Source organism: Octopus sinensis, linkage group LG1 (assembly GCF_006345805.1).
Source record: "Octopus sinensis linkage group LG1, ASM634580v1, whole genome shotgun sequence".
Taxonomy (NCBI): Eukaryota; Metazoa; Mollusca; class Cephalopoda; order Octopoda; family Octopodidae; genus Octopus; species Octopus sinensis.
In genome coordinates, this window is record NC_042997.1 from 80,106,276 (window position 1) to 80,124,291 (window position 18,016).

At 37.6% G+C, this 18,016-nt stretch overlaps 1 protein-coding gene across 1 annotated transcript in view; it reads right to left on the minus strand.

Annotated features, from left to right (window-relative positions):
* Positions 1-18,016, minus strand: part of LOC115211101 (glutathione synthetase) — a 51,195-nt gene that overhangs the window by 9,187 nt on the left and 23,992 nt on the right. The window contains exons 6-9 of the mRNA XM_029780004.2: positions 8,841-8,914; positions 7,699-7,863; positions 5,620-5,689; positions 1,363-1,554 (exon numbers count right to left, since the gene is read on the minus strand). Of these exons, the coding sequence (XP_029635864.1) occupies positions 1,363-1,554; positions 5,620-5,689; positions 7,699-7,863; positions 8,841-8,914 (501 nt within the window). The remainder of the gene's footprint in view (positions 1-1,362; positions 1,555-5,619; positions 5,690-7,698; positions 7,864-8,840; positions 8,915-18,016) is intronic.

An 18,016-nucleotide genomic window follows, 5' to 3' on the forward strand; every position in this document is an offset into this window, starting at 1 on the left:
CAAATCCCACCTGTGCAAAACTTCTGGAGCTGGAGTGGGAAGTTCTCCCTCTTGCTCGAATTGGCACCAACAGTCTACCACCTATTCTGGGTACTGCAAAACTTCTTGAATGGTAAAATGTCCACAACTGATAATGAACTGAAAACTACAGTTGGAGACTTCAAACCAGCTGAATTTTATAACAAAGGTATCCATGATCTATCCCAGAGTTGGGAGCAAGTGATCGAAAAGAATGGTGATTATATTAATGTTTGATATATGCTTTTTACTGCATTGTTTCATTGTATATCGTTGTTAATAAAAGTTGTGCAAGAAATTTGTTACCAACCTAATAGTTCAGAGTATACTATGCCTGCAAAAGGACAAGGTGGTCATGGATGGAATGCTTTACATCATAACACTGCTCAATTCTAAAGTTTGCTTGGGATTTAACGGTAACAACTACTGATACAATGTTGCTAAACATTGACTCTTCCCAAATGTTCAGTATTAGAACCAGATATACTTTAGACATATATGAGTAATATGGAAACTTTGTTTTCAGTGTTTACACACACTGTTAAACATTAAACCCTTAATATATTCTACCTCTTCTCTAATTAGAAAATTCTCAAAAATTATAAACCAACTATTATTTAAAACATAATTAGATGAATATATAATTAAAACATCACTAAAATAATAATGATTTACTCATACAAAAAAAAAATTTACAACAAATTGAAAGTAACCAGCAGCAAAATATTATTTCACACAAAGCCAAAGGACTCAGTGTAATCAAGCAACAAATGTGTTGGTTAAAGACATATTTAGATGAGTTTCTGCATTTGAAAAGTTCCTCTCCAACACTAAATAAGTGGATGTGTAGATCTTGTTAGGTTGTCTGGTGATGTGCTGGCATTTAGTGCATTAGGAAGGGCATCTAGCTGTAGAAACCATGCCAAAACAGACTGGAGTCTGGTGCAGCCTTTGAGCTTGCCAGCCCTGGTCAAACCATCCAACCCATGCCAGCATGGACAATGAATATTAAATGATGATGATGATGATGGTGAGAACAGATAGCAATTCTACATCAGGATTTTTTGAAATTGCATGGCATTAGTATTTTTGCTTCCTGTCTCACTGCATTTACACTGAAACCCACAGGATACATACACAGCAAATGCAGCAAGGCAAAAAGCAAAAACACCAACACTATACAATTCTGAAATGTCCCGATGAAGAATGGTTAGCCACACTCTTTCACTAAATGCCAGGACACCACCAGACCACCTAACACAATGCACATGTCCAAGAATAACATGTTTTCTGAAACTGCAACATGATGAAAAAACAACTATTATTACAAATTGACATAATTACCATTTCTAAGCTATACTGTTCTACAAATGTATTTCTTAACTTCTGTACTCGAGAACCATCTGGAATAAATTTCTCCAAAACTCCAGGACGAGACAGTTCCTGCTGGATTTTTTTGGTACCAGCTAAGTGATAATTTATTGATGGACATTTGATAGCAAATGAAAGTTCAATCATTTTCCGAGTTTCCCAATCCTGAAAAAAAGTATTTGATGAAAGTCAGTCAATCAATCAAGCATTGAAGTTATCAATATTTTATTGTGCCTTTCAGTCTGAGGGAGAAGTTTTTTGTTACCAACAAAGGTAAGAAGCTCTCAGAACTTTGCTCAGCCCATTCTTATTTGAACAGCTACACTCTCAGAGCATCCTCCTCGACTGCTGACTTGGTTGCCTAGGTGACAGAAACTATTTACAACTTCTAAGTATCCCCACTAGGCATTTGACAAAATCTATTTTCAGTACATCTGACACACACAAAAACTACTTTCTCTGTTAACTTTCCTCTAATACAGCTGCACCTCTATTAATTGAGAATCTTCTGAATATACCATTTAGTGCATCACCCTTTAACTTTCACATTTTTTATATTGTTGACTAACAATGTTGTCTACATATTGACAAGCTTAGAAGTTCACTTTGCAACCACATTTTCTGGGTTTGATCCCACTACCTGACATCTTGGATAATTATCTTTTACTACAGAGCCGCAGGTTGACCAATTTCTTGTCACTGTGATTTAGTAGAAGGAAACTGTGCAGTGTCCATTTTGTGTGTGTGTCTATAAATGGCTAAAGTTATGTCCCAGCATAGCCATAGTTCAATGACTGAAAGCAATAAAAGAATGCAAAATATTGATCATTCATTTCAAATGTCAACAAACTGTTCACCATGACACGAAATGCTTGCAAGAGCATTCTTTCCTATAATCAATACTAATCCCTTATTGCTATAATGGCATAAAATAAAAGTAACTTGTCTGTTGTGTGTGATGAATATGAATACTCACATTCAATGAAGATCTATCAATTGATGAGTAATTTAGACAAAGACCTGTTATTTTCAGACTCCACAGCTACTAGGAGCAAAAGAGATAATACCGTTAAGGAACAATTTATTTCATTTAGCTTTGCACTCATGGCCCCCTTCTACACACAGAAAAAAAAATTGTACCCACACCTTAAAACTTAACCAAGAAATGCAGCTTTTCTTCTCTTGCTTCTATTTTAATTTATAACCCAACCATACTACCTATAGAATATGGCAGTCTTTCATTATACAACTACATCTCAACCTCTATAGTGTTTACATTTTAAATGATTGTATCAAAGTTAATGATTATTACATTAACCCTTTAGCATGTAAACTGATCATATCCAGCTCAAAATATTCTAGCTGTTTTATGTTCAAATGGCCAAATGCAGCATCTCATACCTAACCTATAATGTCATGCTAACAATAAACAGTCACGTCATTGAAATTCCAAAATTACAAGATAATGCATGGTTAGTTCAAAATGTGAATGAATAAGCATTACAATTGACAGTCTATAAAACAAAATACATTCAAAACTAATCTAGAAAGTGCTGGAAGTAATATAAAACAATAGTTTCACATGACAATAGTATAGAGATTAACAAGGTTAATATGCAAATAGTTATAAAACTCTGTTGGTTTCTTAATGTTCATTTAAGACCATTTAACTGCTATATTTTTAATGATACTGATGCTTTCATGAGATAGGTATTATAACAGCAATACAGCTGTAGTACTTCACTGCACTACCAAATAAAAAAAGGTATCATTATCAATAGCAAATAGTTTAGTGTCATACATATAAATTTAAGGTTTAGTGTATGATTTTGCTGTCACTGACTGAAACATTGCTTTCTAACCTAAACTGACAGTGGAGTTATAGGAGTTAACCAAAACAACACCAATGTGATTAAAAATAATACTGAAAGTCTGGAATAGTTTCATCTCTAACATATGTATTGCAATCTAAGAGAAAGAAGCCTACAAGCATCTTGCCAGTATTTTTTAGTAGTAAATTTTCAAATCTAAATAATAAACAGGTTTTACATTCTTTTACAGAAATTTTATTATTCATTATTCTATCTTCTCCTGAGTTATCTATGTCACACCTCAGCTCCATCCCACAGCTTAGAGATGCAACACTTTTCCCAACTCATGTGTTGTTCCAAGTATCACTGCCAACTGAGTACTTCCTATGAAGTTTGGTATTTGCAGCTTTTGATGCCGGAATATTGCTCTCTTTCAGAAGGTCCCAAGTGCACCAATCACAATATGTACAATACTCAATTTTGAGGTCCTACGGATGCCTTTCACTTCCAATGCTAGGTCTTGGTACTTTCCAGCTTTCTCATCTTCTGTTTTCCCAATATTTGGTCTGTAGGTATACCTATGTCAATGAACATCTATGATCACTTCTTTTATGCACTCATCATCTGGAAATTGTACTCTATTGCTGTCTACTTTTTACCCTCTCCTCAGTTCCATAACAGCACAATTATCTAGACCAAATGTCATTTGGGTGTCATGAGAGAAAATTCATACTGTCTGAATAAGGGAGTCCAGTTGACCTCTGTTAGCTCTGTAAAGCTTCAAATCATCCATAAACAGCAGGTGGTTAATTGGTCTCATGTTTTTCTGCAGTTTGTAACCAGTTTCCACCTTCCTTAGAACCATGGAGAATGGTAACATACCAAAATAAACAGCAGGGGTCACACTGAGCCTCTTTAAGAGATTCCCTTCTTGAAATCAATTTGTTCAATTTCCCTTCCACCTGCTGTCAAAACTGTCTTCTAGTTCCTCTCACATTTTGAATAAATATAACATATTTTTAGCTGCCCCAACCATATCTAGACATTATATAGGATCCAAGAGTGAGTAACCATATCATGTGCCTTTTATAGTCAATCTAAGCCATTGATAGGTTTGTCAATCCACTCCAAAGTTTCTCAAAACTGCCTTATCTATCAGCAACTGATCCTTTGTCCCTTCCAGCAACCTTTCTGTCCATTTGCCAGCAGTTCATTTCATTCAAGACAGTCATACAATTTCTTTCACATTATTGCAGTTAGAAAATTCCACATCATAGGTAAACAAGCAAGCAGACAATTATTATTATTTGTATTATAATTATTATTATAGATGTCGCACAGTATACAATATCATGAGGATTGAAGATATTGTGTCCACTGGAGATTTGTATTGTTTGTCAAGTCACGGACCTCAAACAGTTTCAAGTAATGCCGACTTTTGCAATACACCAAGATTGTGGGGTATTTCTAAAGTTTCCAAATGATTTTTCAGATTGGGTGGTATTGAACCCAATGCTCTGATGACAATAGGGATAACCTCTATGTTTGACTCTCATAGCTGCCACATCTTAGCAATCTCAATTCTCAGGTCTCCACATTCATCAACCTTTTCTCTTTCTTTCATGATATGTTGACCTCCAGGCACTGCCATGTCAATTATTAGACACTCTGGTTTTATTATCGTTATTATTATTACATGTTTTATTCCAGTCTTTTGGTTCTAAAAAGATTCATATCAAATTCACTGACTTATTTATGCAACCATAAGGCTATGTCACAAATCTAAGATCGTATCTAGTGTTCAGTTGTTGGAAGTTGCAATGACCATGTAGATATCTGAATGATATCAAAAATATTTCTGTCTTATTAATGACAATGTACAGTTTTCAAAGAAAGGCACTGGGTATTTATTCCATGTAATCAGAAACGGAGCTGGAATAACTCAAGATTGACATAGGATTCGAGGGTTTACACTGACAAATTAATTCCTTGTTTGAAAATTAATGAATGCAAATATCTAAAATGTTCTTCTGTTATTCAAAATATTTTGATGTACTACTACAAAAAATGATATATTAAGAGTGAAAAAATACAGATGCACTCAACACTTTTTCAATTAATGTCAAGATAGAAGTTGGATAGCAAAATCAATAGAATAACTTGGCAAATATCTAACTGATTAATAGCTGCAATGGTAAGAGAATATATGAATTTAAATATTTGTTCATATTCAAAGGATTTCTCTCTCTCTCACTATCTCTCATTCACACACATGCGCGCACTGATGTAATATCAAATAAACTGCAAGATATAAACAGATTTTTTTAATATTAAACATATATTTAAAATTAAAGAATGGATTAGATTTTCCTATGATCATTTCAGAATTATGCAGCAGAGCTAACAATAAATTTTTTACCTGTTGTGATTTATAACTATCAGGTGAGTAACCATCTCTAAAGTATACAACAGCAATTTCTAAACCATCTCTACAAAGAAATAAAATTGATTATATTTGACAATATTTATGGTTTTGGTAAATTAATGTATTTTACTGATGCACACATACGATTCATTATAACTGAGACGATATAGTTGAACTAACAAATGGCTTTATTACAAAGGTAAACAAACCACTCTACAGGTGGGAGAAGTGGGGTATATATCCAGTTGTTAGGTAGAATTAGATCTTGTAAAACCTTATATACAAATAAGAATTAATAAGATTTCATTCTGCATACTTCCTAGCTAATAAATTTTCCAAGTGAACTGCATTGTGTTAATTTATATGAACACACAAGAACTTGTGGTGATAATATTAGTAAACCACAAGGTGGTGAGGTGGCAAAATCATTAGCATGCCTAACAGAAGTTCATCTGTCTTTATTCTGTTGTGTCTGGGGAGATTCATTTTCTTTTTGTGCCTTATAATTTAACACACTCACCAGTAAAATTTCCACTTATTCCTTATTTTTATTTTCCGAAAATAAAAATAAGGAATAAGTGGAAATTTTTGCTGGTGAGTTTGTTAAATTATAAGGCACAAAAAGAAAATGACTCCCCAGACACAACAGTATATGCTTCAACACAAACTCACATAAAGAATCTTACAAACCAAACCCCAAAACGAAATATCTGTCTTTATGTTCTGAGTTTAAGTTCTGTTGAATCCAACTTTGCCTTTCATCCTTTAGGTGTTGATAGAATAAGTACCAGTAGAACACCGGGGTCAATATAATTGACTTACCCCCTGCCTAAACTTGCTGGCCGTGTGCCAAAATTTGAAACCAATATTAGTAAACCAGTTGTTTTAAAATACTTCATTGTTCTGAGTTCAATCCGTATCAAAGATGACTTTACTTTTCATTTCCCTGAGGGTCAGCAAAAATAATTACCAATAATATATGAAGTTCAATTAAATTCCTCTCAATAAAATAAGTCATCTAGGCAGCAAGCTGGCAGAACCATTAACATGCAGGGCAAAATGTTCTGAGCTCAAATTCTGCCAAGGTCAACTTTGTCTTTCATCTTTTTGGGTGGGGGTCAATAAAATAAGTATCAGTTGAACACTTGGGTTGATATAATCGATTTACCCTTCCCCAAAATTGCTGGCCTTGTGCCAAAAATTGAAATCAGTAAAATAAATCTTCTACATGCTCTAAGTACAAAATTGTCAGTGACAATATCACTTTTATAAACAAGAGTTATGTTGTTGCTGAAGGAAATAAAGTTTATAAGTAAAAATCCAGCTTTAGGTTGCTCACTGTTGAATAAAGACAGCATAAAATGTTATAGTACTGAAAAATATTATCTAACTTTTGAAGGTTAAAGATTACATGGTTAAAAGGTTAATGATTTTAATTATACTGAAACATAATTATAAAGTTATGGGTTTGAAACAGGAAAATTATAACCAATCTAATACTTTTAGTTCAAAATTTGAACATAAGGAACAAATATAAATTGGGATATGTTGATATGCCTTGAAAAAAAAGGAAATTCCAGCAGTTTCATTGATGTTCTGTAACACAGTAATGGTACTATCTAAAATCTTAGAGTTTTCTGCTCATAGTACATCCAAAACATCCCACTTTCATATTTTTTGTTTTTTGATTTTCTGAATCAATTCACAATAACCACACACCACCACTAGCATAGTTGATTTTTAGTAATTATCCATTTGTAATAGGATTTTATTTCAGTGTTTTAATACAATATATAATGCTTAGCCTGATAAATGCACTGCCATAATAAATATGAAAAACAGGTAAACATATACACTTACCATAGCTTCAGAACATCTTTAGTAAATTAGAAAAGGTATACAAAGGAAAGATAATTACCATTAAATGGCTTTAGAACACCGGGGTCGATATAATTGACTTAAGACATATACAAATTTGTGCACACATATGAATGTGTTTGTGACTTAAACATATGTATGAGTATTTCCATTTTGTAATATAGAACTCAAGAAAATTATAAAACTAAAACTCACATAATAAGCTTATTTTCTTCATTCAAATATCCATTCTGACAAATATCTTCCAATGATTGACGAATGATTGATATTTTAGGATTGATTTCAAAAATGGCATGTTCCACTAATTTTTGGTCAAATATATTTCGTTCACAAGATGAAACTATAAACAGAACTACCGAACTGCAACATAATTATAAAATAAAGAACATTTCTTAAATGTAATAAATTCTAAATAGTAAATGCATACAAAACAAATATGAAGTATTATAACATGTCTAAAATTGCATGTCTAACAATATTTTCAAGTTTTACTAAGGTTAATCAGAATAATTCTTACCACAGCAACATAAATTACACATATTTTACGTTTTAAAACTTGGTTTTCAGTGAAGCATAGAGCAGTATTAAACTAAATTTCAACCTTATGAAACCAAACTTTTCCCATTAATTGCTGGTAGGGATACCATGTGTTGTTTTGCAGCCATGATATACTAAAGGTTTACAACTCAATACTGTATCCTACTTTGTTAGTAGTACGATTTAATCACTTTTAAGTATATCTCCATTGATTTTCCCTACAGATTTTCTGGCCCTAAATACAATAGAAAATCTGTAGGAATAACATCTTTTCACATATCAATAAATGATAAAAGAAGAATTGTTCAAAAAAATTTACATATTATTTTTTTCATCTGCAATTCAACCCAGATCAATAAATCAATTATTATTATTGGTCATTCAAAGTTTTATACCTTATATAATAGTATATGAAAATACAAAAATAGCATGAAATTATGATTAAAAATTAATTATTTCTGAAATATTTCACTAAATATTTTTCATAGTCTTGTCTAGAATAATAACATCTGCTTATTAAGAGTATTGTTATTGTTTAGCTTTAAATGAGCCTTTATCAAGGAGACGGGTAACCAAAGGCATTCTAAATATTTTCTGATGTGTTTTTTGAAGATGGTAGGGTATGATTTGAGTTTGGTTGCTATTTCTAGCAAGTCAAACCACTACATACAAGCACGATATTGGCTCATGTACTTTTTGAAGATGGTGTTGTAGATGTAGCTGTTGAACTGTCTTCATATGCAGTTGTAAATATTGTGAAGGCTTGAGCTTGCAACAGTAAATAACAAAAAGTTACTTACTTTGCTTTACCATAAAAATTCCATGCTTCAACCATTCCTCTAGCAAGTCCATTTGCTGGATTATTGTTAGGAACCTACAAGTGAAAAACATGAGATATAGCATTGAAGAGATAAGAGAAAAAGAGTACAACTGGAAGGAGAAAAACAGTCTGATAACAGAAGGAGGAGAGATGGGGAGGAAGAAAAACATGTTTGTCATGTAAATATTTAATGCGATTAAGTATAACAAATAAAAGACAGAATGATTTAGAATCAGATTTATGTGTCTATACCAGTGTTTCTCAACCTTTTTACCCTTGTGTAACCCTTAAAATAAATTACATGTCTCAAGGATCTCCTGCACAAAGAAAATCATATATATAATTGAAAAGATTTGTAGAGGTAACACATGAGTAAGTAGATATTTATGAAAAACAAGAGAGTAGCATTTTCGTTCTTGTTTCTCATAAATATATATATATATATATATATATATATATTTACAGGGGTTGGACAAAATAATAGAAACACCTTACAATTTCAAACATGGAGTAGGACTGCCTTTGGCAGTAATTACAGCTTGAATTCTACAAGGTATGGACTCATACAAAGTTTGAATTGTTTCCAAATAAATTTTTGCCCAATCTTCAGCTAAAACTCTCTCCACTTCCTGTAGTGGTGATGGTGGAGGATATCAAATCCTTACTTGTTTTCCTAAAATGCACCATAAATGTTCAATAATATTGAGATCTGGGGACTGTGGTGGCCAGATAAGATGATCAGTTTCACTAGAATGTTCCTCATGCCATTCAGTAACGATTTTAGCTGTGTGAATTGGTGCATTATCATCCTGAAAGATTGCATTTCTCTCCGGAAACAGTTCCGCAACCATAGGATGAATTTGATCAGATAAGATGCTTAAATAGTTTTGACTATTAATTCTGCCATGAAAGGAAACCATTGGGCTGGTGGACTCAAGATACAACCCCCAGATCATCACAGATCCTCATCCATGTTTAACAGTTGGGAGAAGGTAGTCTGGGTCAAAGGCTTCTTTTGGCTGTCTCCACATGTATACTTGGCCGGTGGTCGGAAATAAGGTAAAGGATGACTCGTCCAAGAAAATAACATTCTTTCACTGCTCTAGGAACCAATTTTGTAGGTTTTTACTCCACTCCAAATCCTTTGCAATGTTTGTTTTTGAAAGTAGTGGTTTTCTGATTGCAGCCCTCTTGTGAAATCCGGCTTTGTGCAGCTCCTGGCAAACAGCTTTTGTGGAAACTGGGTTCTTGAGGTAGTCATTAAGCTCTGCAGTAATTTTGGGAGCTGTACTTTTGTGATCCTTTCAAATAATTTGTGTAAGAATCTGACAGTCCCTATCTAGAGTTTTGTTTCAACAACGAGGTTTTTCCCTCTCTCTCAAGGGCTATCAATACTTTCGAGACAGTACTTCTTGATACACCAAATATTTCAGCTGTTTTTGCTATGCTAGCACCTGCCATCCAACCACCAACAATTTAACCTCTTTCAAAGTCCGATAGACCTGTCATTTTAATGAATTTTAATTACATTTTTCTGATGATATCTGAAAAGAAACAGCAATTTTAGCAAAGCATATTAAGCAACACCAATAATAAATAAAAAAAACATTAAAATAAACAAGTTTTTGATGGTTTTATAGATATTTCAAACTTATGATGCTATGATGCTAGGTATGTATATATATATATATATATATATATATATATATATATATATATATATATATATATACATATATATATATATACATATATATATATGTACGTACATATTGGTATACATATATATGTACATATGGAGATATATATATATATACATATATATATACATATATATTATGTACGTACATATTGGTATACATATATATGTACATATGGAGATATATATATATATACATATATATATATATATATATATATGTACGTACATATTGGTATACATATATATGTACATATGGAGATATATATATATATATATATCATCATCATCGTTTATATATATGTACGTACATATTGCTATACATATATATGTACATATGGAGATATATATATATATATATATACAAATTAGTAAATAAATGGCACAACTAAGTACCGATATTTACTGGAAATAGCGAACGTAAAAATACGACGCTAAAGTGTAGCTTCACCGCGTATGTATTAGTAAAAATGCGTGTGTGCAACAAAATAGAGAAAAAAAACAAAAAAAACCGTCTTACCTCCAGGGAGAACATCTGAAAGATGAAACACCCGGAAAATGGATAATGTGGTACCTGCAGGTTTCAGGTTTTGCAAGATATGTCTCTCACCCATATTTGCTTTACCTTCTTCAGCCAAACATATACCAAGACGAAACTACGATGTTACCACATAAATACTAACACACTCGACTGAAATACGGAATGCTAACAGTACGAGTAATGGTGAAGAAGTTTCAAAATATCAGTAATGCAATACAAAGTATTGCCTTCCAGTAAAAAGTAGCCCGTGAGGGAAAAATACACAAATTAGTAAATAAATGGCACAACAAAGTACCGATATTTACTGGAAATAGCGAACGTAAAAATACGACGCTAAAGTGTAGCTTCACCGCGTATGTATTAGTAAAAATGCGTGTGTGCAACAAAATAGAGAAAAAAAAAAAAAAACCGTCTTACCTCCAGGGAGAACATCTGAAAGATGAAACACCCGGAAAATGGATAATGTGGTACCTGCAGGTTTCAGGTTTTGCAAGATATGTCTCTCACCCATATTTGCTTTACCTTCTTCAGCCAAACATATACCAAGACGAAACTACGATGTTACCACATAAATACTAACACACTCGACTGAAATACGGAATGCTAACAGTACGAGTAATGGTGAAGAAGTTTCAAAATATCAGTAATGCAATACAAAGTATTGCCTTCCAGTAAAAAGTAGCCCGTGAGGGAAAAATACACAAATTAGTAAATAAATGGCACAACTAAGTACCGATATTTACTGGAAATAGCGAACGTAAAAATACGATGCTAAAGTGTAGCTTCACCGCGTATGTATTAGTAAAAATGCGTGTGTGCAACAAAATAGAGAAAAAAAAAACCGTCGAATGTGACTTTTATTTGCTTTTTAAGGCTACAGCCAGCTATTCAGTTGAGACTCATAGCACCATCAACAATCATGAACAATGTTATTATGCAATGCCTGTGCAAGAAGATTTTTTTTAAAGTGAGGAAAGGCTGTGCACTGAGTCAATCCCACTCACTAAGCAACAGCAGCCATAATCCAAATAGAAGAACAAGTCAACATCATCGGTAACCACTGAGCCGCAGGTTTTATGTCGGAGTTATCCCAGTTACCTGAGTTACCTTCTCCTAGAAGGATGCCCTAACAAAGGGAAGGAGTCCTTCACTCGCAATGGTTTAACCGCGCAATCGGGTATTTAGTCCGATTATTTCTATGTCCCCGCGCATGATACAGCCTTAAGCCTTAAGGAAAAAAAAATTACACATTTATTGTATGGCCGTTGACTCTCAAGAGTCCCTCCGCCCTTTGACGGGTTTGTTTTTCATCCCGCAGGGTGTCCAGTAAACACACTCCTCACCAAGCAAGCTTGATGGGATTGCCGGTTTAGTCGCCGATGGCCCAAACATGCAACAGGTTCTACTCGGTTACATGTTACCAGTAGCACTCGAAAGTGTATATATGGGTATATATATCATCATCATCATCGTTTAACGTCTGTTTTCCACGCTAGCACGGGTTGGACAGTTCGACCAGGGTCTGGGAAGCCAGGGGCTGCTCCACGCTCCAGTCTGATCTGGCATAGTTTCTACAGCTTGATGCCCTTCCTAACGCCAACCACTCCGCAAGTGTAGTGGGTGCTTTTTACGTGCCACCTGCACGGGTGCCAGGGTGGGGTCCGGCATCGGTCACGATCGGTTGGAGCTTTTAACGTGTCAGCGACACGGAAGCCAGCCAAGGCGGCGCTGGCAACGTTTGGATGGTCTTTTTATGTGCCACCGGCACAGGAGCCAGTCGGGGCGGCGCTGGCATTGGCCACGTTCGGATGGTGCTTTTTATGTGCCACCGGCACAGAAGCCAGTCGGGGCGGCGCTGGCATCGGCCACGTTCGGATAGTGCTTTTTATGTGCCACCGGCACAGGCATCACTACTATTTCCATTGATATTTATTTCGACGTTCATGTTCATGTACTTGACTCAACAGGTCTCCTCAAGCACAGCGGGACGTTCTGGGATCTGGGGTACTTTGAATGGGCAGGGGCTATGCGGAACTGATACAGGAAGCAGCCCGGGTCTTTGCAGTCACAGCATATCTCCAGAGATTTCGGTCCTTCACCATTGCCTCAGTGAGGCCCAACGCTCTGAGGTCATGCTTGACTACCTCATCCCATGTCTTCCTGGGTCTACCTCTCCCCCTGATACCTTCAACTGTTTGGGAGTGACACTTCTTCACACATCTCTCCTCATCCATCTGCAGCACATGACCATACCATCGCAAGCGTTGCTCTTGCACACCACATCTGATGCTTCTTATATCTAGCATTTCTCTCAGGGTGCTTACACTCTGTCGTGCGTGCACACTGACATTACACATCCAGAGGATCATGCTAGCTTCATTTCTTTCAAGTCTACGCATGTCCTCTGCAGTCACAGCCCATGTTTCACTACCGTGAAGCATGGCAGTTCGCACACATGCATCATACAATCTACCTTTCGCTCTGAGGGAGAGACCCTTTGTCGCCAGTAGGGGTAGGAGCTTTCTGAACTTTGCCCAGGCTATTCGTATTCTAGTGGTAATACTCTCTGTGCATCCACCTCCACTACTAACTTGGTCACCCAGGTAGCGGAAACTATCAACTACTTCTAGTTTCTCTCCCTGGAGTGTGATGTAATCTGTTTTCTGAGTGTCTGTGGTGTCTATTGTCCCTGTGCATCTGCCGCACATCAAAGCTATCTTATCTGTTAATTTCCCTTTAATGTTGCTGCACCTCTTGTGCGTCCATAGCTTACATTGGGTGCATCTTAGGGAGTTTCTACCTACACCTTTCCTACAGATCGAGCAGGGCCACCTGCCCAAGGGGGTGTGTGCTGAGTTCGCCTTTCTGCTTACTATAACTTTGGTCTTTGCTACATTTACTCTAAGGCCCTTTGATTCTAACCCTTGCTTCCACACCCGAAATTTCTTTTCTAGTTCCGGTAGTGATTCTGCTATGAGAGCCAGGTCATCAGCATAGAGAAGCTTCCAGGGGCATCCTGTTTTGAATTCCTCTGTTATTGCCTGGAGGACTATGATGAATAAAAGGGGACTGAGGGCTGAGCCTTGGTGCACACCTACTTCTACCCGGAATTCTTCACTATATTCGTTGCCAATCCTAACCTTGCTGACAGCCTCTCTGTATAGAGCCTGTACAGCCCTTATTAGCCATTCATCAATCTCCAGTTTCCGCATTGACCACCAGATAAGGGAACGGGGAACCCTGTCAAAGGCTTTCTCCAAGTCCACAAAAGCTATGTAGAGGGGTTTATCTTTAGCTAGGTACTTCTCCTGCAGTTGTCGGACCAGCAATATAGCATCAGTGGTGCTTCTACCCGGCACAAAACCGAACTGCATAGCTTTTGTGGACTTGGAGAAAGCCTTTGACAGGGTTCCCCGTTCCCTTATCTGGTGGTCAATGCGAAAACTGGAGATTGACGAATGGCTAATAAGGGCTGTACAGGCTCTATACAGAGAGGCTGTCAGCAAGGTTAGGATTGGCAACGAATATAGTGAAGAATTCCGGGTAGAAGTAGGTGTGCACCAAGGCTCAGCCCTCAGTCCCCTTTTATTCATCATAGTCCTCCAGGCAATAACAGAGGAATTCAAAACAGGATGCCCCTGGAAGCTCCTCTATGCTGATGACCTGGCTCTCATAGCAGAATCACTACCGGAACTAGAAAAGAAATTTCGGGTGTGGAAGCAAGGGTTAGAATCAAAGGGCCTTAGAGTAAATGTAGCAAAGACCAAAGTTATAGTAAGCAGAAAGGCGAACTCAGCACACACCCCCTTGGGCAGGTGGCCCTGCTCGATCTGTAGGAAAGGTGTAGGTAGAAACTCCCTAAGATGCACCCAATGTAAGCTATGGACGCACAAGAGGTGCAGCAACATTAAAGGGAAATTAACAGATAAGATAGCTTTGATGTGCGGCAGATGCACAGGGACAATAGACACCACAGACACTCAGAAAACAGATTCCATCACACTCCAGGGAGAGAAACTAGAAGTAGTTGATAGTCTCCGCTACCTGGGTGACCAAGTTAGTAGTGGAGGTGGATGCACAGAGAGTATTACCACTAGAATACGAATAGCCTGGGCAAAGTTCAGAAAGCTCCTACCCCTACTGGCGACAAAGGGTCTCTCCCTCAGAGCGAAAGGTAGATTGTATGATGCATGTGCTTGAGATGGGTTATGACCCTCTCTGTGACCTTCATCACCTGATCCAACAGTTTGATACCCATGTAGTTATTTCTATCTAGAGCATCACCCTTACCCTTGTAGCAGTTGACTATGGTGCTGCTACGCCAGTCATCGGGTATGACTCCATTATGAACTACCTGGTTTACAATGCGGGTGACTAGGCCATAGCCCACATAGCCAGCTGTTTTAAGCATCTCAGCAGTGATTCCTGATGGGCCGGGGGCTTTACCTGGTTTCATATCCTTAATTGCCTTAACTACAAGGGAGCTGTCTATTCGGGTAGCTGGTCCCTCTACTGGGTCAACAGTTGGCAGGCTCTCCTCCTCCCATTCATTCTCCTCATTCAGCAGTCTTTCATAATGGCTTCTCCAAGCCTCTTTCTTTTCACTAACAGTAAAAGCAAGTGCCCCATCATCCATGCGGACACATTTCTCTCCTGTAACATCACTATTTTCTCTGACACACTGTCTGGCAATCCGAAATACCTCAGCTCTTTGGTCCTCACGTCGCTGGACATTGGCAAACTTCTTCTTTTCTGCTACATCTTTGGCTATGTATACCTGCCGCCCAGCCTCCCTTTTGGCTACCTGGTACAGTTCCCTGCTGCCCCCATCCCTCCAGGCTTTCCAGGCCCGTCTCTTTGCACTAATGGCTTTGTCTATATATATATTTACATATGGGTGTATATATATATATATATATATATAATATATCTACCCATATGTAAATAGATATATATATATATATATATTATATATATATATATATATCTATTTACATATGGGTATATATATATATAATATATATGTATGCACATATGTGTGTGTGCATGTGTATATGTGTGTGTGGTTGTGTGTATGTATGTACATATATGCATTCCTGTGCATGTGTATGTGTGTGTGAGTGCGTATGTGTGTGTTTGTATGGGGGTGTATTATGTGGAGGTATATGTGCATTACTGTGTGCATGCATGTTTGTGTGTGTGCATGTATGCACATGTGCACGTGTATGCACGTGTCCATGTGTATGTGAAGGTGTGTATATGTGTATGTGGATGTATGTGTGTGTACGTGCATGTATGTGTGTTGTATGTGTGTGGTATGTGTGGGAGGTGTGTGTGGGAGGTATATGTGTGTGCGTCAGTACATGCATTTTTTCGTGTGTGTATATGTATGTATGTGTGTATGTACATGTATTTAAAAATAAAATGAAATGTAATAAATGAGAAAATAAGGTTGATAGGGGATAAAGAAGTTAATACAATATAAACTGGCGCAATTAAAAACAAAAAAGTAAATAGAGTTGCTAGTTGCAGGAGGTTGTAGAGGTAGTCATTAGGAGGAGGGGGGTTGTGTTTAGTCTGAAGGGGAGAGTTGTTTGTAGATTAAAAATATAACACTGTTCCAGGCAGAGTCATGAGTGTGTGGATCTGTGGTGCAGAGCAAGGCCAAAGATGAAAATATTATAGGGGGAGTGGTTGGCTAAGTGGAAGTGACAGGCAACAGGGGTGTTCAAACATAGCCTGGCCAGCCAGCAGCCTGTGTGGCCCACATATAGTTTACCACAGAGGTTGCTTCTAATACAGTACATGAGGCTAGAAGAGGTGCAAGAGAAGAAATTTGTGATGGGAAGAGTGTACTGGTTGGAACCAGTGAGGGAGGTGGTGTTGGTGATGAAGGGGCAGGTGTGACAGCAGGATCTGGAGCATGGGAAGGATCCGGGTGGGGCTGGAGGAAGAGGAGGTGCTACAGACCAGTAGATCGCATAGGTATTGGGCACATTTAAAGGAGGACAAGGGTGAGTTGGGGGAAATGGGGTGGGTGATGAAGAAGGGGTAGGGTAGAGAGGTAGAAAAGAAGGGGAAAAGGGGGTGCGATTAGGGAATTGGGTAGGGAAGGAGAGAGGGGTGTGTGCAATCAATTCAATGAGCACGGGTGAGAGTGGTTTGGACAAGGGTTGAGGGGTATCCTTGAAGCATGAACAGGTGGGCAAGGTACTGGGACTGGGTTTCAAAATCCTGGTCCCTGCTGCACAAGCATCAGAGGCAGAGGAACTGGGAGTAGGGAATGGCCTGTTTGGTATGGAAGGGATGGGAGGAGGTGAAGTTGAGGTAGAGGTGGGAATCTATTGGTTTGAAGAAGGCGGAGGTGGTGAGAGAGTGGGAGGGGAGGTCAATGGTAAGAGAGATATATCTAGGAAGTTAACCAAAGTGTTAGAAATGGTAGAAGTAAATTGGAGAGAGGGGTGGAAGTTAGAGAGGAAAGAGATGAAAAGGCAGAGTTGTTCACCGGAGAGGGAGGTGGCACCTATACAGTTGTCTATGTAGCAACCGTACAGTTCTGGGGTCGGCCCGGAGAATTGGGAAAAGACTTGGGCCCTAATGTGACCAACAAATAGGTTGGCGAAATTGGGGCCTATTCTTGTTCCCATCGTGACCCCAGACACTTGTTGGTATGTTTCCCCGGCGAACATAAAGCAGTTGAGGGTGAGGACAAGCTCTACCAGATGAAGAAGGGTGGAGGTGCTGGGTGTGGGGTCAGGGTAATGGTTGAGGTTACCCTGAGTATTGGATGGCTAAGAGACCATCGTTGAGGGGAATCACCTTGTATAGGTATTTGATGTCCAAGGTGAAGAGGAGGTGTGAGGGGCTAGGAGGAAAGGAAAAGGAATTGAAGATGTGAAGGACGCGATTAGTGTCA